Below are 26205 nucleotides of genomic sequence, written 5' to 3'. Positions count from 1 at the left end.
TTTCTTTGTGGTGGCAAAGAATTGAAATTGGGGGGATGGCCATCAATTGGGGAATGGCTAAACATTAGTATATGATTGTGATGGAATGCTACTGTGCTGTAAGAAATGATATGCAGATTGATTTTAGAAAAACATGAAAAGACTTGCATGAAATAATGGAGTGAAATGAGCAGAACCAAGAGAACATTGTACATGGTAACAGCAATATTGTTTGGAGAATAACTGAATGACTGAGTTATTCTGAGTATTATACACACTCAAAAAAATTACAAAGAACCTATGAAGGAAGATGCTATCTACCTCCAGAGAAAGAACTGATAAATACAAGTATACATAGTATAGGAGATGTGTGTGTGTGTTTGTGTGTATAACATACAACTATACATACGTACATACATCTGTGTCAAATGGTACCCTTCTCTAGTGCAATGTGGGGAAAGAGGGAGGGAGATGGTTCTGTGAGATTTAAAATTGGATATACGAGCATTTATATTCTGTTATTTTTGACTGTTTCATCAAGGAAACGCCGTGTTTCTTGAAGAAACAAAGCGGGGACTGTAATGATTGGAATGACGCCACCTGCTAGAGACTTACTGTAGAAAAGCTCTGCCATGAGGTGAAAGTCTCTGAGGGCAAGACCATGTGTCTTTTCTTTTGTGTCAGGAAGTGATGTTTGCTGGTGGGAGGAAGAAGGGGGAGCCTGGTGCTCTGACTCTCTCTCTTTCCTGAGGACTCTGGTGGAGAAGAGAGCTAGAAATGCGCTCTCCTTTTAGTAGATAGATGAATGTAGGTTTTTCTCTCTCTCTTTACCAAATTCTTATTCTCCTTAATAAATGCTTAAAAGTCTAACTCTTGCTAAAGCTTATAATTTATTGGCGACCACTCAGATTTTAGATAGTTTAGCTAGAATTTTAGCCCTTAACAGTTCAGAATGTAAAAGTAACAAAATTAAATTTTTTGAAAAGTTACTCTGTCTGTACTTTTTAAAAAGTATCCATAGTACCATAATAGGAATTGGGGAATTCATAGTAAAGAGTAGGCACACTCTTTTTTTTTTTTTTTTTTTTTTAGTGAGGCAGTTGGGGTTAAGTGACTTGCCCAGGGTCACACAGCTAGTAAGTGTTAAGTGTCTGAGGCCAGATTTGAACTCAGGTACTCCTGACTCCAGGACCGGTGCTCTATCCACTATGCCACCTAGCTGCCCCGAGTAGGCACACTCTTGACCCTTAAGAAATTTATGACTTAATAAAGAAAACAATATTGTCAGCAAAAATAAGTGCTAATTTAGAAAGCAATCTGACAGAAATTAGGTGTCATCCAACTTATCATACCATATGCTAAGATAAGTTCTAAACTGATATGTAACTTAGACAAACAGGGTGACATCATAAATTACAGGAGCAAGGAAGAAATTACTCTTCAGAACTATATAAAGGGGGAAGAGTTCATGACTACAGAAGGGTAAGAAAGGATTAAAGAATATAAAATGGACACTTTTGATTACATAAACTTAAAAATGTTTTTGCATAAAGCCAATGTAGCTAAAATTAGAAGAGAGATAAGTGTGTGTGTGGGGGAGAATCTTTGAAGCCAATTTTTCTGATAAAGTTGTTATTTCTAAACATGTAAGGAACTGATTCAAATTTTTTTTTTTTTGCAGGGCAATGGGGGTTAAGTGACTTGCCCAGGGTCACACAGCTAGTAAGTGTCAAGTGTCTGAGGCTGGATTTGAACTCAGGTACTCCTGAATCCAGGGCCAGTGCTTTATCCACTGTGCCACCTAGCTGCCCCTACTGATTCAAATTTATTAGAGTAAGAGCCATTCTCTAACTTAAAAATTGTCAGATAATACAAACAGGAAACTTTCTAAGGAAGAAATCCAAACAATAACTAAGTGGAAAAATGCTCCAAATCACCAATAATTAGAAAAATGTCAGTTAAAGCAATTCACCTCATCCCTGCCAGATTGATAAAGTTGACAAAAAAAGGAAAATGACAAATGTTGGAGGGACTGAAGGAAAACAAACACTTCAATACCCTGTTGATGGAGTTGTGAATTGATAGAGCCCTTCTGGAAAGCAAATTAGAACTTTGCCCATAAAGTTCCTTGCTAAACTATGGGTACTCTGACCCAGCAATAGCACAACTAGTTATATATTTCCAAAGAGATCAAAGAAAGAAGGACCCAAATGTACAAAAATATGTAACATTAACTACCCTGGCCATCACTACCTGAAAGGCCAGAAAGATTGCTTTTCACTCCTCCCCCAGGATTCTCTGATATCCTTAGGAGGGTTTAGGGTGTCAAAGCTCTCTGCCATTGATATCAGCCCCCACCAAGAGTGCTCCCTTCAAATGTGGGGAAGGACTCTGTAGCCCAGTTCGATTTATCCTCTAACAGATTATCTTTTACAAAGGAATATTTACTTCAAAGTTATATTAGTGCATTGTTGGTGGAATTGTGAACTGATCCAACCATTCTGGAGAGTAATTTGGAACTATGCCCAAAGGGCTATAAAGTTGTGCGTACCCTTTGACCCAGCAATACCACTATTAGGTCTTTTTCCCAAAGATATCATAAAAAAGGGAAAAAGGACCCACATGTACAAAATATTTATAGCTGTTCTTTTTGTGGTGATAAGGAATTGGAAATTGAGGGGATGCCCATCAGTTAGGGAATGGTTGAATAAGTTGTGGTATATAAATGTAATGGAATATTACTGTGCTGTAAGAAACAAGGAGCAGGTGGATTTCAGAGAAACCTGGAAGGACTTACATGAACTGATGCTGAGTGAAATGAGCAGAACCAGGAGAACATGTTGTACACAGTATCAACAACATTGTATGTTTATCAACTGTGATAGACTTGACTCTTCTCAGCAATACAGTGGTCCAAGATAGTTCCAAAGGACTCATGATGGAAAATGCTCTCCAAATCCAGAAAAAAAGAACGATGGAATCTATATGTATGTTGAACCATACTATTTCTAATTTTTTTTTTCTTTTTTGAGGTTTTTCCTTTTTGCTGTGATTCTTTTTTTCACAGCATGACTAATGCAGAAATATGTTTAATATGATAGTATATATATAACCTATATCATATTGCCTGCTGACTTGGGAAGGGGGGAGGGAGGGGAAGGAGGGAGAAAAATTTGAAACGAGAAATCTTATAGAAGCAAATGTTGAAAACTATCTCTACATGTAACAGAAAAATAATAAAATATTTTTATGAAAAAAAATTAATAAGAAAAAAGGTGTATTAGCAAATATAAAGTATATTCCCCCAATAAATGGGACTTGATCCCTTTCTCACCTTGCATCACCTAAGTCTTTGAGGAGAGGGAGCGGATTAGGTTCACAGTTTAGCTTGGTTCCTATAGAGCCTAGCTTCTTAAATTGTGAGTCTTGACCCCATAGGGGTCAAGTAACTGAATGTGAGGTTGCAAAAAATTTGGCAATAGGAAAAGGTTATGTATACCTATTTTATATATATACTTATATACCCAGGGTCACATAAAAATTTATTGGGCAAAAAGGCGTCACAAATGGAAGAAGTTTAAGAAGCCCTGCTGTAGAGCACAGTTCCGAGTCCAAAACCCCTTTCAGGTTCAAGTCCTAGACATCCTGGCTTCTCAGGGCTTCCTTGCTGGGCTGACTAGTTGCAACATTCTGCCTGCAATATTGGATCCAAAGTCACTAAGACTCAAACTCCCAGATCTGGTCTGTCTAGTGGGGATCACACTGGCACCTAAAACTGAGGACAAATGAAACATAACAGAAACATCACCCCACCTTCCGACCCCCACCACCCTCCTGGGCCTATTTCTAGGACCTGGGATAAAGGCGAGGGAGCAGGGAAAGGAAGTCCTTCACCTCTCACCCATGCAGTTCATGGCAGCACATTGTGGGGAAACTGATATTTTCTTTCTGTGTGCTGCAGAAAAGAACATGCAGGGAGATGGGGGGAGATCTTGCAGGAAAAGTGACAGGCTGGCTAGTTTAAAGACAGTCTGTTTTGTGTACATAGCCAGTCAAAGGAGGCTCTACCCACTCATCATAGGGGATGTAGAGCGCCTCCACATTAATCTGGGCATGCCCAGACAAGCCTCCTCACAAATATTTATAGCAGCTTTATTTGTTGTGGCAAAGAACCCAGAGTTCATCAATTGGGGAATGGCTCAACAAAGTATAGTATATAAACATAATGCGATACTATTGTGCTATAGATGAAAGGGAGGATTCCAGAGAAACCCAGGAAGACTTGTTTGAACTGATGCAGAGCAAAGTGAGAAGAACCAGGAAAACAGTTTATACAATAAAACAACATTGTAAAGACAAACGACTTTGAAAGACTTTACTCTGATCAACATAATCACCATTCCAGAGGACCAGTGATGAAGCATGCTAATCACCTCCTGACAAAGAAGTAATGGACTCAAAGGACAAATTGAAACACTTTTTTTTTTTTGACATGAACAATCTGGGAGTTTATTTTGCTTGACTATGATATTTTTTGGAGGCAGTTAGGTATATCAGTGGATAGAGCATTGGGTCTAGAGACAGGAAGACCTGAGTTCAGATCCAGCTTCACTCACTAGCTGTGTGAACCTGGGAAGTCACTTAACCTCTGTTTGCCTTAATCCACTGGAAAAGGAAATGGCAAACAACTCTAGTATCTTTGCCAAGAAAACTCCATGGACAGTATCAGTGTGCTATGGGTCATGAAGAGCAGGACATGACTGAACAACCATAATGCTATTTATTACAAGGATTTTAAATTTTTTAATGAAGTGGAAGGGAGAGAAATAATTTTTTAAATTAAAAATTAATATTAAAACTTTAAACTTGGTACTCATAAATGTGATAATTTAAAATGTTATTTTGATTAGGGATAGAACTTAGAGGGTTGGAAATAAAATATTAAGGACATTTTTCTGGAAGTGTTACTTCATTTTTTTTTTTTTGCGGGGCAGTGGGGGTTAAGTGACTTGCCTAGGGTCACACAGCTAGGAAGTGTCAAGTGTCTGAGGCTGGATTTGAACTCTGATAAGTACAATGGTCAACCATTACTCCAGAAGACTAATGGTAAAGAATGCATCTGGTCTCTTGGATTGGTTATGAATATGGCCAATGTGTGGACTTGTCTTGCTTGATTATACTTATTTGTTACAAAGGAGAGTGATCTGGGGGAATATAGGGCAGTACTGGTAATAGTGATATGAATAGAAAAAAAGTGTAGAACATCAAAAAATTTCTTTAAATACACAGAAGAAAATTGAAGGTATTACAGGAGGCAGATAAGCAGTTTAACGTTAGAACTAACATTTAATTTGTTACATAGGATGTTTTTTAACTATATAATAGAGATCTACAGTTTCAACTTATCAGCACCCTTAAATTGTGGCACCAGAACTGAGTATAAGGGGGCAGCTAGGTGGTGCAGTAGATAAAGCACCGGCCCTGAATTCAGGAAGACCTGACTTCAAATCCAGCTTCAGACACTTGACATTTACTAGCTGTGTGACCCTGAGCAAGTCACTTAACCCTCATTGCCCCGAAAATAAATAAATAGATAGATAGATAAATAAATAAATAAATAAACAATTTTTAAAAAGAGCTGAGTATAATATCATAAATAAGGTCTAATAAAACCAGGGTGCAATAGGACTATTAATTCCCACTTTGTGGAAGTTATGCAGTAATTAATGCAGCCCCAAATCACATTAAACCTTTTTGGCTATTATATCACACTGCTGATTTCATATTCAGTTTGCAGTCTACTAAAACCTAAAGATTATTTTCAGAACTGCTATTTACACATACCTCCCCTAGTTTATATTGGTGAAGTTGATTTTTTTTTTTTTACAACCAGGTACAAAACTTTACATTTATCTTTGTTGAGTTTAATCTTATTAGATTCATTCAGTGCTTTAACCTGTCAAGATCCTTTTAGATTCTGACTCTCATCTGTTGTGTTAGCTATCCTTTCTAGCTTTGTGCTATTGGCAAATTTGATGAGCATACCATCTATGCCTTTTTCCAAGTCACTGATACAAAGGCAGAGCCAAGATGGAGTGGAATCAGCAATTTGTTGAGCTTTCCCAATACACCGTTCTACAAAAAAATTTTTTTAATGTCAAACTGAGTTGAATCTATCTAACCAAATGAGCAGGAAAACTAACAAAAGTTAGTCATTTTTCCAACCCAGGGCAGCTTAGTAATACAGACTTTTGCAGACATACATTGGGGACTGGCTGGGAGCATGGCAGAGCACACCTGCTTTGGGCTGTAGAGTGGCAGTAGCAGGGATAGAGAAGCTGCTAGGAATGGGAAGGGGACTGAACACTTGATCAGAAAGAGATCCCGGAGGGGCAGCTAGGTGGCTCAGTGGATAGAGCACCGACCCTGGAGTCAGGAGTACCTGAGTTCAAATCCGGCCTCAGACACTTAACACTTACTAGCTGTGTGATCCTGGGCAAGTCACTTAACCCCAATTGCCTCACTAAAAAAAAAAAAAAAGATCCCAGAGTATCCCTGTACTAGAACTGGGTAGAGAATCAGATGCCATTTGGCTGCTCTGTCACCCATTACAGAGTGCCAGGCAGAGAGGAATGACTATAGTCACAAGATAACAGGAGCCCTACCTGTATAGGGACAAGAGCACAGACCAGGAAGGTGAAATGAATGACCAGACCTTCCCCTGGATCACACCACTTTGGAAGCACTGAAAACTTAAAGATATCTACAGAGCTGTAAAAGCATCGGAACTTCATAAAAGACAGAGGCTCTGGCCAGATATCTCTCCCCATCCCCCCCCCCCCAATTCACAGAGGTGAGCAGGGCCCAACTTTACCAAAAAGTCCAAAGTCAAGAAATAGACTGGGAAAAAGAGCACATGGGGAAAAAGAACCTGACCATAAAATAATGCTAGAATACAATGACTTGAAAACATCTACAGTCAAAGCCTCAAAGAAAACTGCAATTTAGACAGAAGGCCTACAATCATTCCTAGACGAGCTAAAGAAAAAAACTTTTTAAAGAACCAAAAAATATGATACTGTGAGACATGAAACAATAAAATAAAGTAAAAAGAATGAAAAATGTGAAATATCAGAGAAACAAGTGATTTGGAAGAGAGATCAAGGAGAGATGATTTTAAGAACTATTGGATTATCTGAAAGCCATGATAAAAAAAAAAACTTAGACATCATATTTCAAGAAATCATAAAGAAAAACCACCCAGATATCTTAGAACAAGAAGGCAAAATAGAAATTGAAAGAATATATTGGTCACCTCCTAAAAGAAATCCCCAAATAAAACTCCCCAGGAATATTATAGCCACATTCCAGAACTCCCAGGTCAAGGAGGAAATACTGAAAGCAGTCAGAAAGAAATAATTCAAGTACCACAGAACCACAATCAGATCACACAAGATTTAACAGCTACCATAGTAAAGGAGCAGAGGACTTGGAATTTGCTATTCTGGAAGGCAAAGGAGCTATGATTACAATCAAGAATAACCTACCCAGAAAAATGTAGAAAACTGAGGGGGTAGAGAGAGGTGATGGACATTTAATGGAAATTTTAGGACTTTTAAGCATTCCTGATGAAAAGACTCAGGGCTGAATAGAAAATTGGAAAAATATAGGACTCAGGCATAAAAAGATAAATATGAAATAATAAGGGACTTAAAAAGGTTAAACTTTACATCCCTATATGAGAAGATGATAATATAACCCCTAATAGGACTTATCACTAGGGCAGTTAGAAGGAGTCTACTTAGAGAGCTTAGGTGTGTCTGTTTTCTTGAGATGATCTAAAGAGAAGAATGAAAAGATGCAAAAGAGGGATGCACTGAGAGAACAAAGATGGAAGAGGAAGAATGGGAAAAGTCACCGCACATAAAAGAAGCACGCAGAGTTTTAGATAATGGAAAGGAAAATATTGGGCTGGGGAGGTGGAGGGAATGTTGAATACTTAATCCCCTCATTGAACTGATTCAAGGAGGAAAGAATAAACACACACACACACACACACTCACAAGAGTGTTGGGTATAGAAATTTCTCTTACCCAACATGAAAGTAGAGGGTGAGGGGGCCAAGAGAAAGGCAGAGAAAGTAGTGATGAAAGGGAAGGTAGATTAAGAGAGGCAGTGGTCAGAAACAAAACAGTCTTTTGAGGAGGGGACTGAGTAAAAAAAAAAGGATAAATAGAAGACAATGGAGGAAAATATACAATTAGTAGTCATAATTGTGAATGGGATGAACTCACCCATAAAAATGTAAAAGAATACCAGACTGAATTAGAAACCATAATCCAAAAGTATGTTGTTTATAAGAGACAACACAGAGTTAAAATAAGGGGTTGGAGCAGAATCTATTATTCTTTAGCTGAAGTTAAATCATGATCTCAGATAAAGGAAAAGTAAAAATAGAATCAGGGAAACTAAATTTTTCTTAAAGGTACCATAGATAATTAATTAATATCAATACTGAATTTATATGCACCAAATGGCATAGCACCAAGATCATGAAGGAAAAGTTAAATGAATTGAGGGAGGAAATAGTGAAATTATACTGGGGGGTGAGGGAGGAACCTTGTTTTACCCCTCTTAGATTTAGATAAACCTAACCATAAAATAAACAAGAGGGAAGTTAAGGAGATTAATACAATTTTAGAAAAATGATAAACCACTGGAGAATATTGAAGGGGAATGAAAGAAGTATACCTATCCTCAGCTGTATATGGCACCCTCACAAAAACTGACCATATATTAGGACATAAAAACCTTACAAAGAAATGTAGAAAAACAGAAATACTAAATGTTCCCTTTTCAGACCATAATTCAATAAAAATTACATTCAGTGAAAAGTCTTGGAAGCATAGATTAAAAATTAGAAACTAAATAATCTCATTTTAAAGACTAAGTAGGTCAAAGAACAAAGCATAGAGTAATTTCATTCAAGATAATGTAAAAAATGAGGCAACATACCAGAATTTGTGGGATTCAGCCAAAGCAGTACTTAAGGGAAAATATATATCAGTAAGTTTTATCAGTAAAAGAGAAAAAGATAGATTGACAAATTGTGCATGCAACTAAAAAAATTAGAAAAACATCAAATTAGGAATCCTGAAAATCAAGGGAGAGATGATTAGATTTGAAACTAAAAGACACACACTAACACAAAACCCCACAAACACCATTGAACTAATGAATAAAGCTAGGAGCTGGGTTTATTGGAGGTTTGAAACCAATGACTGATTTACTAAAAGAAAGAAGAAATTGAAGTTACTAGTGTCAAAGATGAATGCACAACCAACAAAAATGAAGTTAAAGCAATTATTAGAAGCTATTTTACCCAATTGTATATCAATACAACTGACAATCTAATTGAAATGGATATTAACAAAGTATAAATTTCTTAGATTAACAGAAAAGGAAGTAGAATACTTAAATAACCAAGTCAGTGATGAAAATGTTAAATAGCAGACCCAGATGCCTGCAGTACTCCATGGAGACTTCCTGTTATGTCAATATTGAACCTTTAACAGCTATTCTTTGAGTCCAGCCATCCAACCAAGTTCACATCTTTCTTCTATGCAAAAATAGTATGAATTATCACACTGGCTCTTTGTAATCATTTTCTCTTAACTAAATGTTTACAAGTCATCTCTTTAATAACCCATTCTAGAATTTTTCCAGGAACTGAAGTTAAACTCACTGATCTGTGATTTGTAGACTCTGTTCTTTCATTTTTTTAAAATCAGGGAAACATTTGCCCTTCTCCAGTCTTGTGGAGATTCTTCTCTTTTCCATGAATTCTGAAATATCACTGACAGTAGTCCAGCAATCACATCCACTATTTCTTTCAGGACTTAATGGTGTAGTTCCTCTGGGCCAGGTAATTTGAATTCAAGTTCAGGTAGATGCTCTCTCTCTCTCTCTCTCTCTCTCTCTTTTTGTAAGGCAATTGGGGTTAAGTTACTTGCCCAGGGTCACATAGCTAGTAAGTGTGTAAAGTGTCTGAAGCTGGATTTGAACTCAGGTCCTTCTGAATCCAGGGCTGGTGCTCTATCCACTGCGCCACCTAGCTGCCCCTAGCTGCTTTTTTAATATCTCTTTACTTATCTTGGATATCAATTCCCTGTTAGTCATTTTTGTTCTGTAATTTCTTTCTTTTTTTAAGGTTGTCATTATTCTGCTGTGGGTTTTTTTGGGGGGTTGCCTTATTTTATTTTATTTTTTTTAGTGAGGCACTTGGGGTTAAGTGACTTGCCCAGGGTCACACAGCTAGTAAGTGTCAAGTGTCTGAGGCCCAATCTGGACTCAGGTCCTCCTGAATCCAGGGCCGGTGCTCTATCCACTGCACCACCTAGCTGCCCCTATTCTGTAATTTCTAATATAAAATTAATTCTCCTTCATAAAAACAAAATCAAAATTGGGAAGTTCTGCATTTTCTTTGTTGTCTACTGATGTCAATCCATCCATCCAAATCATTTCCCTCTTTTTCCTCCCCACATAACTAAAAGAATCCTTTTTGTTGTCTTCAGCTTCGTTTGCCAGCCTCAGCTCTTTCTGAGCTTTTAGCATTTTTGACATTTTGTTATAAGACTGTGGCACAATCTTATATTGATCATATATTGCCTGGCCTTACTTTACATATATTCTTTTTTTTTTTTTTTTAGTGAGGCAATTGGGGTTAAGTGACTTGCCCAGGGTCACACAGCTAGTAAGTGTGAAGTGTCTGAGGCCGGATTTGAACTCAGGTCCTCCTGAATCCAGGGCCGGTGCTCTATCCACTGCGCCACCTAGCTGCCCCTGTATTCTTTAATTTTAAAAATATATGTGTTGTTTGATGAGTTTTCTGTGTATCTGCATTTGTTAGTAATAAAATAACTTGGTCACATTAATGGACAGTGGTATGAAGAGTAATGTGGGACTTAGGTTAAGATAGCAGAATAGCAGGAAGCAGAAGAGTGAACTCCATTCCCTCTCCCACCCCATCCCCTCCAAACAGATCTAGAAAATGTACCAAAACAAATCCTGATGGGTAAATTCATGAAAAAGTCACAGTGAATAATTTTTCAAACCTAAATCAGCATAGTAAGTTAGAAAGGTCTACAGACATTGAAAATATAGAGCAAAGCTTCTTAAACTGTGGGTCTTAACCCCATATGGTGTTGCATAAAACAGTAAATGGTTATGTATACCTATTTTATAAACCCAGTGTCATGTAAAAATTTCTCGAGTAAAAAGGGATCGCCAGTGGAAAAAGTTTAAGAAGCTCTGCTATAGAACACTCCTGCTCAAAGAAAAGCTGTGCACCTGGGCAACTGGGGCACCATGAGGTAAACAAATGCCAACGGGCAATTGGCCACACCCAGTTCTAGGTCACAAATTCAGGCTGGACTAAGGAGGATACCGGCACCTAGAGGCGGTCAGGGGAACAGGTTCAGAAACAATCAGCAGTGGTGTGGTTCAGACCCCTAGGAGCAGAGTAGACTCTCAGTTCCAGCTTCTAACCCCATTTGAAACCTGCAGAGGAATAACCAGAGCACAAAACTCAGGTTCCCAAAAGGGATCCTGCTGTTTACTCTGAACCAGCAGACCTTTCCAACTGACTAATGGTTCCTGAGGTCAGCAGCAATCTGGTATTGTTCTCACCCAAACCCAGGTCAAGCATAAGGTGGGACAGGGGGAGGAGGAAGGTAGCAATCAGACTTTTGCCTCTGAGAAAAATTATTATTTCTCTCCTATATTAATTGTCAATTATTGAATCAGGACTAAGGTTTTACCCCTTCCTTTCCTCATTTAGAAATCAACTCCTTTAAGGTCATTCGGGCAGCCTTTGAAGTGCAGAGCTTATGATGAAATCTTGGGTTATACTGACCCAACTGGAAAACTCAGATATGATCAAAACATAAAGACATTTTAGTTTAGGTGAATTGATGGATTCTGGCCCATTGTGTTTTACTCAGACAGGTCTGGGTAAAAGTGGGTTCCCCCTTTTGTCTAGGTTACTGTACACAGTGTGATATGGGTATAGATAAGTCTCTTTGACCAAGACTGAGTGATCAGAGTCACATCCCCCAAATCTTCATTAAAATAAGCCCACCTCTCATTATAATATTCATTCTCTCCTTAATCAGAGTCCATTGCCACCCTCAGGAACACCCACTTTTCTAAGGGCATATGTGTTGAGTGGTTTCCATGAGGGGTCTTTGGCATTTGAGAGTGCCATTATTAATTATATCTAGCATAATTAATAAAATTATTAATCTCCCAGAACTATGTCTCTTGAACTTTTTATATGTCACACCCTGGATCAGACCAATTTGGAAACACTAAAAGCTTGCAGATCTCCAACTTGAACTGTTCTTGATTCACAGTACTCAGTATCCTTAAGAAAGCAACAAAAAGACCATCCCAGACCTTCCCTCCAAGTGTGCACAAAACTCAGCTGCTAGATTCAAATTTAATTTCAGAAAGTTGACTGGAAGAATGAGCAAACAAAAAAAAAGAACTATAAACAACTATTAGTGCTACTACACCTCCCTTGTCAACTTACTATCTCAGTGGCTCTCCCAAGCCTTTTCATACTTACTCAAACATTCCTTGTCTCCTCCTCCCCCCCACTCTCTCAACTGGGAATGTTCCTTCATATTTTACAGGGGGGAAAAAAGGCCATTTGCTGTAAATTTCCTCTTCTCTCCTTTTCCTCATCTCTTATATAAGCGGCTAAAATTAGCCTCGAGCACCCCAAATGGGCTGCCCCTCCCCCAGCACCACTGCTCTCTCCAAAACTGCCCCAGGCACATAAGCCTCTCACACCCAAGCCTGGCTCAGTAGGGATGTGCATGGAGGGCCTCAAGCAAGTGCCAGCTTCTTCCACCCAGCCCCTGGCTCTGGACGCACCTGGCACAAAGTCTATGTGCCCTGGCCAGCCTTGGGCCCAGGCCTGGGGGTGCCTGCGAATTAGCTTGGCATGTGTGGGTGGCCCAGCCCGAGGCTTCAGAGCAGAAGAAGGGTTATATAGCCTGGGGGGTAGAGAAGTAGGAGGAAGACAGCTAGAGTGAAAGGGAGCAGGAGTGAAGGAGCTACAGCGAGGACTGAGAAGGGAGACTATGAGAAAAAGGGGCAGCTGATGGTGAGAAGCTGACAGAGAAGGAGAGATGGAGAGGTGAACCAGTCCTAGTGAGGTGTGGCTGCAGTGGTGGCAACAGCAGCCACACCCACAGGCGAGAGAGATGTGGGAGGAGATTTCACCATGGCAGGGAGAAAGTTAAAACACAGTCAGTTTTCTTTGTCTTTTTCCCTAAGTTTATTCACTTCAATAAACCCTGTTTTTGTAATTAAATTGAAAAAAGGCTTTTGCTTATCAATCTGGGAGAAGCAGTTGGGGGATTTTTTAAACCACCCTTACAGACTGGCTTAGGCAGCTAATAGCCAGCTATAGCTTTACCAACTATAGTTTTACAGATAGCCAGCCAGTTAATATTTTACAGATTAGATAGCAGTCATAGTTAATATTTTTTCACTTATCACTCATATGCCTTCTGCCACTATCTCCTCCTTCACTCCTGTCACCTGAAGAGATGAACTTATTCCTTACTGAGCTAATCCCTCTACCTGCACAAATGATCCCATTCCATCCCATATTCCCAGTAGGAAGCCCCCTCTTTTCCCCATTTTGTCACTTATTTTCTTTTTCTTTCCTTCTTTTTTTCTTTCTTTCTTTCTTCCTTCCTTCCTTCCTTTCTTTCTTTCTTTCTTTCTTTCTTTCTTTCTTTCTTTCTTTCTTTCTTTCTTTCTTTCTTTCTTTCTTTCTTTCTTTCTTTCTTTCTTTCTTGTCACACAGCTAGTAATTGTCAAATGTCAGGCTAGATTTGAACTCAGGTCCTCCTGAATCCAGGGCTGGTTTTTTATCCACTGCACCACCTATCTGCCTTCTTGTCCCTATCTACTAGCTCTTTCTCTGCTGCCTACAAACATGTTCCATGTCTCCCCCATCCCCAAAAAATTTCACTTGATTTTTCCATCTTCACCAACTGTCATCCTATATCTCTTCTGCTCTTTGTAGCTAAACTATTTTAAAAGGCAGGCTATCTGCCTACACTCTATCTTCTCTCATTCACTTCTCAAATCCCTTACACTATAGCTTCTGACCTCATCCTTCCACCAAAACTATTTTCTTTCTTTTAAAGTGAGGCAATTGGGGTTAAGTGACTTGCCCAGGGTCACACAGCTAGTACGTGTTAAGTGTCTGAGGCCGGATTTGAACTCAGGTACTCCTGACTCCAGGGCCGGTGCTCTATCCACTGTGCCACCTAGCTGCCCCACCAAAACTATTTTCTGCAAAGTTACCAATGATCTCTTAATTGCCAAATCCAGTGCCCTTCTCTCAATCCTTACTCTCTTTTACTTCTCTGCAGCCTTTGTCACTTCATCGCTCTCTTTTTGATACTCTTCTCTTTAGGTTGTTGGGGCATCACTCTCTCCTGATTATTCTTCTACCTATCAGACTGTTCCTTCTCAGTCTCCTTTCCTGGAACCTCATCCAGATCCCACTCTCTTAATTGTAGGCGTTTCATAGGGTTCTGTTCTGGGTCCTCTTCTCCCTCTATATTACTACACTATCTCTCATCAGCTCCCATGGATTTAATTACCACTTCTATGCTGATGATTCTCAAAATCTACCTATTATGTCTTAACCTCTCTGCTGATCTCCCATCTCCAACTGTTTTTCAGACATTTCAAACTGGATGTTCAATAGACATATTAAACTCAATATGACCAAAACTTCCTGTGTATTGTGCAGATCTCTATTACCCTTTGGGTTACTTACAACTTTTTTTTTTGCAGGGCAATGAGGGTTAAGTGACTTGCCCAGGGTCACACAGCTAGTAAGTGTCAAGTGTCTTAGGCCAGATTTGAACTCAGGTCCTCCTGAATCCAGGGCTGGTACTTTATCCACTGTGCCACCTAACTGCCCCCAGGTTACTTACAACTTAAATTCCTCAGAAACTGTGACCTTCCAACATTCACAACCATAGAATCTTGCCAGAATGTTTTTAATAAAGAGATGAGTTTTGCATCAGGGAGGAGTTTGGATCATAAAGGACTGTGCAGTTTCCCAAATGCATTCTATCCTCATCTCTTTCTCGTGTTCAGTTCTATACCCACCTCATGGTCCACCAGATTATAAGTGAGGCATAAACAGGGAGACTTTGCAAGGATGTGCATTAGTGCCTTGGGGAATGCCTTATACAAGGTCCAGTGGGAAGGGTTATCTATAGATAGTGAGATTCTCAACATGTGAATGATACTGTGCTGTTATGTCAAACCCCAGAACATTGTAGAGACTCATAAGGGAGAGCCTTGATCATTCAAAAAAGATAGAAACTGGAAAAATAAAATGACCACAAAATTTCTGTTCCCATTATGATATCAGTTGGATAACTAATCCACTGAATAAGTATAAAGCTATATAGGTTTGGGGGGTGGAGCCAAGATGGTGGAGAAAAGGCAGTAACTTCTTGGAGTTTCCCACACGACCACACCAACAATCTCCAAATAATGCCATAAAACAATTCCTGGAGCAGTAGAATCCACAAAAGGATGGTATGAGGTCATTTTCCAGCCAAAGCTTAGAAGGTTGGCAGGAGGGGCAGCTAGGTGGTGCAGTGGATAAAGCACCAGCCGTGGATTCAGGAGGACCTGAGTTCAAATCCAGCCTCAGATACTTGACACTAGCTGTGTGACCCTGGGCAAGTCACTTAACCCTCATTGCCCCACCAAAAAAAAAAAAAAAAGGTAGGCAGGAAAGGTCTGTTGTACTAGGGTGAGAGCAAAGCACAACCCCACTTCCATGGGTGCAAATTCAGTCCCAGGCCACACAAGAGAAAGAGACCCCCATAGCCTCTGAATCAGCTGCAGTGGTGGCTTCTTCTGGAACTAAGCTCATGGTCTGATGAGAGGGCTGAGTGGCTGGCTGGGGGGAGATTATAGGGGTCTCTGCTGGTGCTGAGGCGAAACTCATTTGTTTTGCCAGTGGTGGGAATCAGGAAGCAGTCTTGAGTGACAGGCCCAGGTGGGGGAGGGGTGCAGGCTTGTCTGAAGCTTACAGCCACAGCAAAACAGCCTTTTGTTTCTGAGTTAAAGAGCAAGTAGGCCTGGGGTTATTTACAGACCAGAGTACAGGCCAATGCAGAATGTGCCTTTCCTTAAATCATATCACGTGGGACCCCCTGAAACTTGGGACAGTGCATCCTGGAAGCAGTGCCTCACTTTAAGAAGTTAAAAATCAAGAAATGGGCTAGCAAAATGAACAGACAGAAAAAGATGTGGACCATAGAAAGTTTCTTTGGTGACAAGGAAGATCAAAATATACTCTCAGAAGTAGGTAACAAAGTCAAAGCTCCTACATAAAAAGCTTCTAAGAAAAATATGAATTGGTCTCAGGCCATAGAAGTGCTCAAAAAGGACTTTGAAGATAAAGTTAGAGAGGTAGAGGGAAAAATGGAAAGAGAAATGAGAGTGATGCAGGAAAGTCATGAAAAAAAAAGTATATAGGTTTGGGACAGGAATTGCAGCATTTTGTATATACTTGTCTTAAGCCCCTATGTACTATTTTGTATTATAGCTTGGTATGTGTCAGTATCAAAGGGTAAAGTCTGTAAGGGTATAGACTTTCTTATTTGAATTTTGCTTTCTGCCCCCAACCCCAGGCCTATCACCCAGCTACTCTCATCATAAGTTATAATCAAATGGAATTGAATCTAATACCAGTAAATGGAAACGAGAGTACTGTGCGGCCCTTGCAGAAAAAAAGCATAGCCTACAACTTTTTTTTAGAAAGTCAAGCAGTCAAGGTAAACAGGAAAAAGAAATTGTGAGGGATGTTAAAAAGTTAAACTGTTTACATTCTACATGGGAAGATGATACTTCTAACTCATAAGAACTTTCTCAGTATTAGGGCAGCTTAAAGAAATCAATTTGGACAGAGAGCACAGGTGGGAATTGATTATGAAGGGATAATATCTGTATAGCATTTATTGTTTGTTTATCAGTTTTTTTTTGTGGGGCAGTCATGGTTGGGGGGCATGCCCAGGGTCGCATAGTTGGGGAGTGTCTTATGTCTAAGCCTGGATTTGGGCTCAGGTCCACCTCGGTCCAGGGCGGGTGCTTTGTCCACTGTGTCACCTAGCTGCCCCATGATGACATCTTTAAAATAAAATTAAGGAATGAGAGGATTGCACTGGGAGAAAGGGAAAAGGAGAGGTGAAATGGGGCAAAGCAGCTCACATAAAAAAATCAAGAAAAAGCTATGGAGTGGAGGGGAAGATGGGAGAGGAAAGGGGGAGTGAATGACCCTTATTCTCATCAGAATTGACTCAAGGAGGGAATAACATACTCAAGTGGGTATAGTAATATATCTTACCCTTTGGGGAAGTGAGAGGGGAAGGGGATAAGAGGGGAGGGGTAAAGGAAGGGAGGGCAGATTGAGGGAGGGGCAGTCAGAAGCAAAACACTTTTGAGGAGGGATAGGGTAAAAGAAGATAGAAAATAGAGTAAATATCATGGGAAGCGAATAGGATGGAGGGAAACAGCAATAGTAACTGGGGAAAAAGTTTGAAGCAGAGGCAAGAGCAATGTAAGATGATGATGACGGTGGGGGTGGTGGGGGTACTTTGCTGGGCTATTGTGAAGAAAATTCTTTGTCAGGTATAAGGTACTATATAAATGTTAGCTATTATTGTCGCAATAATCAATCCCATGGGTGTTTTGTAAGGACATCTCCCTTTAAGTACTATATAAATGTATTTTATTATATTTTAAAAAAGATGAGCAGGATGCTATAAGAAAAACCTGGAAAGACTTACATGAGCTGATACAAAGTGAAATGTATTGTATGCAAAATAACAGCAATATTGTAAGATGATCTGCTGTGAATGACTTAGTTATTTTCAGCATTGCATTGATCCAAGACAACTCTGAAGGACTTATGAAAAATGCACTCCATCTACAAAGAACTGATAGTACCTGAATACAGATGGAAGTATATTTTGTTGTTGCTGTTGTTAGTTCCTTTTTCTAAAGTATTTTTGTCTGCTATGTTTTACATGACTGCACATGTGTAACTTATATTGAATTCTTGAGTTCTTAAGGGGAGAAGAGGGAGGAAGGATGAGAATTTGGAACACAAAGTTTTAAAAATCAATGTTACAATTTGTTTTTACATGTAAGGTGGGGAAAAATTCTAAATAAACAAAATTGTTAATTAATTAAAAAAAAAGAAATTCAAGCAGTCTCTTTCATAGGTATGTTCCTAACAAATAAGTACAGATCAAACTATTTTTTAAAATTAGAGTTACTATGCACAGCTGTGACTAGGGAGAGATTTATTAACTAAATAAAGGATAGAGGTGACCATAGAAGGAAAAATGGACAATTTCAGTTTGTGGCAGGAAAGCAGTTTCCTGATGTAGCTTGTCTGGGAGCATGAAAGGTCCGAACCTCATGTAGTCCCTGCCTCTCAGACTTGGTGGGTTCTCAAGACCACACAAATCACTATATTCTAATGACTGACCAGTCATGTTTCCAGATGGAGACAAGGGAGGAGCCACACCCAGAGAGAGAGAAGCTAAGTGCCACCGGTTGCCTATCCAAAGCTCTGTTAGGGCAAAATAAAATTCTTCCTTTGTTAAGTGTTTGGTGGCTTGTGAGTACCTCATTTTGTTCCAGCATCAAACCTAAACAAAAAGGATGCTGGCTTTGGTACTGAGCCTAAAACATTTTTGGTTGGCAAGATCAGATGGTAGAATTCTTCTTGACTTCTTGTTCTCAGAGCCCTACTGAGCATGTATGGGGAGTCCTTTCTCTTTCTGGGACGTCATTAGGCTCCCATTATTAGCGCAATGGGTTCTCGAGAAAGCTGCCTAGGAGGATAAAGAAAGCACTACTGACTATACTGCATAGGGTGAACTGCTAGTGTATTCAGACTGAAAGTAAACTGGAAAAAAAAGTAAGTAAACTGGTACATATAGGGACCAGGCAATAAAAGCACAAGGGCTAGGCCAATAAAGACCTCTCTCCTGACTAGGTTGGGGAGGGAAGGTCCCCAGCTAGGAACCTACCCTACAGTCTCTGACCCAAAGGCCATAGTTCCTGCTGAGATAAGAGCCATGAGGCTGGAGATGGGAAACAGGCTTAAGGCAGCAATTACACAAATATATGTGAACAAGAGCCATTTCTCAATAGATACATTATCCAAGGATTCATGAACGGGCAACTTTGAAAAGAATTGCAGCTCTCAACAACTTTATGAACAATACTTCAGGTCAATTAAATTACCTCAAAGAGCTAACCTCAAACCAAGCAACTTTGTAAAATACAAATGCTAAGCATTGGAGGGGTTTTCAGACAAATACACTGAAGCATCAGTGAGGGAATTGTGAATTGGTCTAACCATTCAGGAACACAAAAAAGTCACTAAATTGTGCATACCATTTGGCCAAGAAATACTACTACTAGGCATCTACCCCAAGAAGACCAAAGACAAGAAAAGTCCCAAATGTGCATACCTAATACATATCTATATACACATATATACACAAATGTATGTATATTTGCATATATCTATATACTGATAGCAGCATTTTTTGTAATAAAGAACTGAAAACAGAGTGGGTGCCTATTCGTTGGAGAATGACTGAACAAATTATAGGAGCACTCACAGGTGGATAAGAGATTAATAGCCCCAGAAAAAAAATAGCCACTTTAACCCAGTACCTGGACAGAGGATGGATTGCATTTCTTTCCATGTCATGTACTGGATAGGGCCCTTAAACTTGCCCAGGCTCAGTTCCTTGGAAATGAAGTCTCTGGGGGATAATACTTCAATTCCCTTTTCCAAGCTGTGAGGGAACACAAACCATCTCTTCTTAGATAGTCATCAGAGGCCCGGGTAAGGACAATGAGAACATGAAAAAGTAATACTTACCTACTTAAGAAGGCTGTGATGTCCTAGGAGAGGAAAAAAACAAACAGATGTCAGTGGCGGTTCTGTTGGTGATGTTGGCCACCACCAGAATCTGGTCATGTAGGCCTCTATCTAAGGAAATAACAATATCACCCCATTCCCACTTCTACTTCTTAGCCTTCATGAGCTTTTCCTGTTCTAGAAACATCTGTTATGAGAATGCCCAGCTGCACAAAGCAAAGGGGGCAACAACTAAACAGTTTCCCTTTGAAGGTTCCCTAAGTTAGAAATGTACTCAAGGAAATAATTCCAACTGAACACTGAACCCTCTATCATCAGCAGTCAGTCTCATCCTTCTTGACCTATTTGCTCCATTTGACCACCCTCTCTTCCTGCATGTTCTCTCATCTGGGTTTTTATGACACTACTTTCTCCTGGTTTTCCTACCTGTTTGACTTTCACCTTCTCAGTCTTCTTTGCTATCTCATCATTGATATCCAGTCCCCCAACTATGGGCATTTCCCAAGGTATTGTCTTGGTCCCTTTTATCTATATTCTCTTTCCTGGTCACCTCATCAGATTCCATGGGTTTGATTATCATCACTTTGCCAATGACTTAGAGATCTATGTAATATAGCCCCAGAATGACCTCCCTTAACCACTTTACCAGGAACCTACTGGATGTTCTAAACAGTATGTCCTGGAGACATCTCGAAGTCAACATGTCCAAAACAGAACTTGTCATTACCCTTCCCAACCCCAACCCTCTTCCATACTTCCTTATTTTTTCTATCAATGGCATGCTCATTCTTCTAGTTACCCAAGTTTGTAGCCTTAGTATTATCCTTGACTTCTCACTCTTCCTCACCCCACATATCCAATGTTGCCAAATCTTGACATTTCTATCTCAACAGCTCTCACATTCAAACCCTTCTCTCTGCTCACAGAGCCACTACCTTAGCTCAGACCCTTGTCACCTCTCAGTAGCTTCCTATCTGTTCTCCTTTTCTTCAGATTTCTCTGCACTGTAGTCCATTCTCTATGCTGTTCCCCAAAATTGGTTTCCTTAAGCATAGATCTGACCATGCCAGTCCTCTATTCAATCAAGTTCAATGGCTCCCTATTACCTCTAGGATAAACTATAAACTATTTAGCTTTCAAAACCTTTCGCACTCTGGTACCCACCTCCTCTACAATCCAGCCAGACTGCTCTTCCCTGTGCCTGGAGGGTGTTTCATTCTTACTCTCATCTCCTATAATCCTCTTTCCTGATCCCCCCAACTCTTAGTTTCCTACCTCCCTAACTACTTTGTATTGAACTATTTGTGTTTATTTGTATTTCTCCTCTTCCTATTGTATATATACTAATTATAGAGCACATATACTTATATTCTGTATATACTTGAATGTTGTCTTCTGATTAAAATATAAGCTACTTGAGAGTAGGGATTGTTTCATTCATTGTATTTGTATCATCAGCATCTTGGATCGTGCCTGGTGTATAAAGGTACTTAATAAAAGCTTGTCAACGGGGCGGCTAGGTGGCGCAGTGAATAAAGCACCAGCCCAGGATTCAGGAGGACCTGAGTTCAAATCCAGCCTCAGACACTTGACACTTACTAGCTGTGTGACCCTGGGCAAGTCACTTAACCCCAATTGCCCACACACACACACACACACACACACACACACACACACACACACACACGCTTGTTGATTGGTTGGTTGGTTGGTTGATGAGTGAGAATCATTCACAACGATACTAGCCATAGGATAGTTATTACTGTAGATAGAAATATGGGTAGTATTGACTTAAAAGTTCAAAGGGTGTTTGGTTTTAGTCATTCATTATCCTACTTCAAGCAATGGAGAATGAGTAGAAACAGTGAGGTTCAAGTTTATGTATCCTGATTTGTGAGGGGATTAGGGACAAGCATATGAAACTCCTTTAAACAAAATAACAATAAAAATTATAAATCAATACATTTAAAATTATTATTATTGAGTTTGGGTTTCCTATCTTCATAGCTAGACGGTGTTAGCAGAGCACAGGCTTTGGTACAAAGGAGAAAGAAGTGGGCTGCTTTTCATCTAGAAAATTACACAGCTACTGTTGTGATTATTTTAGTGAATTGGGGGAGATATAATCTTTTTTGGGGTGTCTATGATTCTGTGACTTTTTACCTATAAAGTCTACCCTGGGTCATTTGATATTTTCCCTTGGAAGAAAGAAAAAATCAGGGACTTCAATTAGACCTCACCTGTGACTAAGTTGGGACCTGATTGACCTAGGGTTTGCCACTGAGATAATACTTGCTAATTAAATAAAGGAATGATGTATTGGTTAGTTTTTTGATTTTTGTTTTTGTGGGGCAATGACTTGCCCAGGGTCACACAGCTAGTAAGTGTCAAGTGTCTGAGTGCTTTATCCACTGTGTCATCCAGCTGCCCCCAGTTAATTTTACTAAATTACTTTTTTCCCCAGTTAGATTGTATAGTGAATAGAGTTCTGGACCATTAGTTAAGAAGATCTGAATTCAAAGACAGCCTCATCCACTTACTAGCTTGTGTGACCCTGGGCAAGTCATTTAACTTCTTTCTTTCTTTCTTTCTTCCTTTCTTTTTGTGGGGCAGTGAGGGTCAAGTGACTTGCCCAGGGCCACACAGCTAGTTAGTGTCAAATGTTTGAGGTCAAATTTGAACTCAGGTCTTCCTGAATCCAGGGCTGGTGCTTTATCCACTGCGCCACCTAGCTGTCCCCCATTTAACTTCTTTTTGCCCCAGTTTCCTTACTGTAACACGCACCTACCTCCCAGAGTTGTTGTGAGGACTATATGAGAAAATTATTGTAAAGCACTTAGCACATTGTCTGATAGTGACAATGATGATGGGTGTTGGATTTATTTGCCATTATTATAACATGTGACATAAAAAAACACCTTCTAAGAGTTCTCATTCCAAGAGGAACAGTACAGACGTAAACCCACACAGACTCATAAATGCTCAAAGATATATGAGCCCCAGCCACCCTCGTCAGACTTGCTTTGTCTCCTTCAATCTGGCAACCCCCTAAGTCTCTCCCTTTTTACTACTTAAATAGTGAGTCTTACTCCAAGGAAATCGAAAGGATTATGCTGTTCCATTTGGACTTGGATGTCCACCAACATTTCCTTAGCTAGGACACATTGCTCCTGTAGCTGGTTCAGACTCTTTTCCATCTCATCGTCCAGTTTTTTTCCCATCTCCTGAAGCTCATCCAGAAGTTGCTTCTCTTTGTTGTGCAGGAACTGGTGCAGCTTTAGGAACTCCAGCGAGATGTTTTGCTGCAGATGTAGCTTGTTTTCCTGGAAACCTCCATCACAGACATGGTAATTACTGAGACTAGTGTCTGGGGATGGGACCCCCTAACCCCAACACTCAGATGACTCAGGGAACACAGCACAAAAAGATGTATATATGACTGACTGACTGAGTTTTCAGTACCTACCCACGCACATAGGTACTTTGATAGAAAAATTTCTTCCTGCCCCTAATAGAGTATATCATTCTGTGACCTGGTGTGCCACAGTTTTATTTGGACATTCAGAAGTTGCAAAACTGCCCCTAAAAAGGTAGCAGTGCCATATGGAATACTTTTATATGGCAAGAGTTCAGCAATCACAGATATGGATAACCATTGTTACTGCTGTGGCTACTTAACCTTGGGAAATTCATTTAGACCGTCTGGACCTTCATTTCCTCGTCTGCAAAATGAAAATATAGAATAAAGAATTTCTGAGGTTCCTTCCAGTTCCCACAGTCCATCTTTCAGTGTGACTGAAAAACGCAGGCCCCCTAGCATGGGAGGATTATAGATTTAGAGCAGGAAGTAACCCTAGAGGCCAGCCATCTAGTCCAACTTCCTCATTTTATAGGTTAGGAAACAGCACCAAGGATGTTAAATGATGTCTAAGGTCACACAGGTAGTGTCAGAATCACAAAGAAAACCCAAGTCCTCCTGACTCCAGAGTCATGCTTTCTGCCTCCATGTTCCTGCCTGGTCATAGAATTGCGTAATTGGATATAGCCAGTTTGGGGTCATGAGGAAGCTTTAGGAAGTCCTGCTGTTCCCAGCTCAGTAAGCCTAAAATAACCATCCTGATTTGGAAGTCAGGAATTGAGGGGTACCACTTCTTTTCCAATTGCAGAGGAGGGTAGAGATCAGAAATCCCAACAGTGACTACAAGAGCTGAATTGGAAATGGTATAAAAAAATTCTCTAGTTGTTCCCTAGGTTTGATTGTTGTTATCTGTTGTTTCTTTTCTACCTGGCACCATATTCCTTCTTTCAAATGCCAAGAACTGAAGATGACTCTGTGTCCTAAAATGTTCAGTGAGGAAACAATATCTTGCTTATTCCCCTCAGCTGTGTATTTTTGTGGAGAGAACAGTTAGTACATACTGCCAACCTCCTAACCATTAGTGGTAACATCAAATTCATTGTCTAGGAACACAACTGAGAACGAGAGGTCATGGAAGCAGGGCCAGGGTGTAGCACAGGCAACAGCTTTGTCTCTCTTTGGAGAAGCTCAGAGATACAAAGAGAAGAAGGAAAAGCCAGCAAGTGCAGCAGCTTGTACCTCTCCTAGAACTCTTAACACATTCTACCTTATAGTCTAGTAATTTGGGCATTTGTATTAGCAGTATAGTATAATATAGCATGGCCAGCTAGGTGGCACAGTGGATAGAATGCCCGGCCTCAAGTCAGGAAGACTCATCTTCTTGAGTTCAAATCTGGCTTCAGATACTAGCTTTGTGACCCTGGGCAAGTCACTTAACCCTGTTTGCCTCAGTTTCTTTTTCTGTAAAATTAGCTGGAGAATGAAATGGCAAACTAGTCCCTTTGCTAAGAAAGCCCCAAATGGGGTCACAAAGAGTCAGACAGAACTGAATAACAACAAAAATAATAAAGAATGGAATAATAATACTTATAGTACCTCCAAGATTGTCATAAGAAAAGTGCTTTGTAAATTGTAAAGTATCTGTTACTAAATTGCAAACTCTTTGAAGATACCATCTCTTATTCATCTTCATTCTCTTTACAGTACATGGCATCTGCTCATAATAAGTCCTAAGTAAAATTTTGTTGAATTGATGAATGAAAGAAGAGACTGTAGATCATCCACAGTTTAGTAATTGTCCCGGAGGGAAGGAAGAAAATTTTTACTGAAAATAAAAGAATCTTTAGGGGATTTCTTTCTTGGTCCCATAGAGTTGACTTTTTATATCATAAGTAGGGGGAGAGTGCTCACTTCGGCAGCACATATACTAAAATTGGAACGATACAGAGAAGATTAGCATGGTCCCTGCGCAAGGATGACACGCAAATTCGTGAAGCGTTCCATATTTAAAAAAAAATAAGTAGGGGGAGAGAGACCAGATGGAGAATATATCCACATATCCAAATAACCCTAACAGCAAGCATATCAAGAGAAAAGTCCAGCTGTTCCATGTTGTTCAAAAGCTGTCAAGGACCTTACTCTAACCTCAGTCCAAGAAGCTCCTATACCCACTTCCTAGTACCCATTCCATCTCAATTTCCCAATCCTTTAGCCTAGCCCCTGGGGATGATCCAAGTGGAGGAAAGTCATATAGTGCCCCAACTTTCTCACCAATATTAACACTAGCCCATGAATTCTGGCAGATTACGCCCAGATCTTGTCCTGTGACCCATTGCACCGTGCCTTACCTTATGAGCACAGATTGCCTCCTCTTGCAAGCATTTTAACCTCTGCAATTCCTTTAGGCTTGCTTCCACTTGAGCTTGGTTGATGGTCATCTTTCCCTGGGAGCATTAGATGGGGTTATCCTCCAACAAGTTTGAGAGGAAAGGGGGCTACAGGAGAATAGCACTTCAATGCCCAAAATAACATGTAAGAAAATTATAACCACGGGCCTTTCATGAATTTGGGAATAAGTGAACAAAGGTGCAAAAGAGGGGAGTTATTTGGGGGTAATAACTTCTCACTGCATCCCTACTCCCATCCTCACAATACTCCTTACTCCTCCCTTGAATTCTGGGCAAAGTAGCAGAAATAAAGCACATAGTAATGAATAAATACCTGCTCATAGAAAGGGGGAACATATCAGAGCTATTTAGCTGACATGAATAGATCCAGGAAGGGGAGTTTTTATGATGATTTGTATTTTTGAGCACTTTGCTTGCAAAAGCAGTTTGGTACT

General features: G+C 39.9%; 1 protein-coding gene and 1 non-coding gene across 2 annotated transcripts in view; one reads left to right on the top strand and one right to left on the bottom strand.

Moving 5' to 3' along the window:
* TRIM69 (tripartite motif containing 69) overlaps positions 1-26205 on the bottom strand; it is a 47726-nt gene that overhangs the window by 1342 nt on the left and 20179 nt on the right. Inside the window, exons 3-6 of the mRNA XM_043980570.1 lie at positions 25712-25807; positions 23095-23328; positions 20006-20028; positions 19795-19919 (exon numbers count right to left, since the gene is read on the bottom strand). Coding sequence (XP_043836505.1) covers positions 19795-19919; positions 20006-20028; positions 23095-23328; positions 25712-25807 — 478 coding nt within the window. The remainder of the gene's footprint in view (positions 1-19794; positions 19920-20005; positions 20029-23094; positions 23329-25711; positions 25808-26205) is intronic.
* On the top strand, positions 25267-25373 carry LOC122744776. Its single transcript, XR_006355122.1, has one exon. It is a non-coding gene; the product is annotated as a U6 spliceosomal RNA (small nuclear RNA).

The sequence above is a fragment of the Dromiciops gliroides genome, chromosome 2 (assembly GCF_019393635.1).
Source record: "Dromiciops gliroides isolate mDroGli1 chromosome 2, mDroGli1.pri, whole genome shotgun sequence".
NCBI lineage: Eukaryota > Metazoa > Chordata > Mammalia > Microbiotheria > Microbiotheriidae > Dromiciops > Dromiciops gliroides.
Note: the sequence above shows the minus strand (reverse complement) of the source record. Positions and strands in the feature narration are given on the sequence as shown.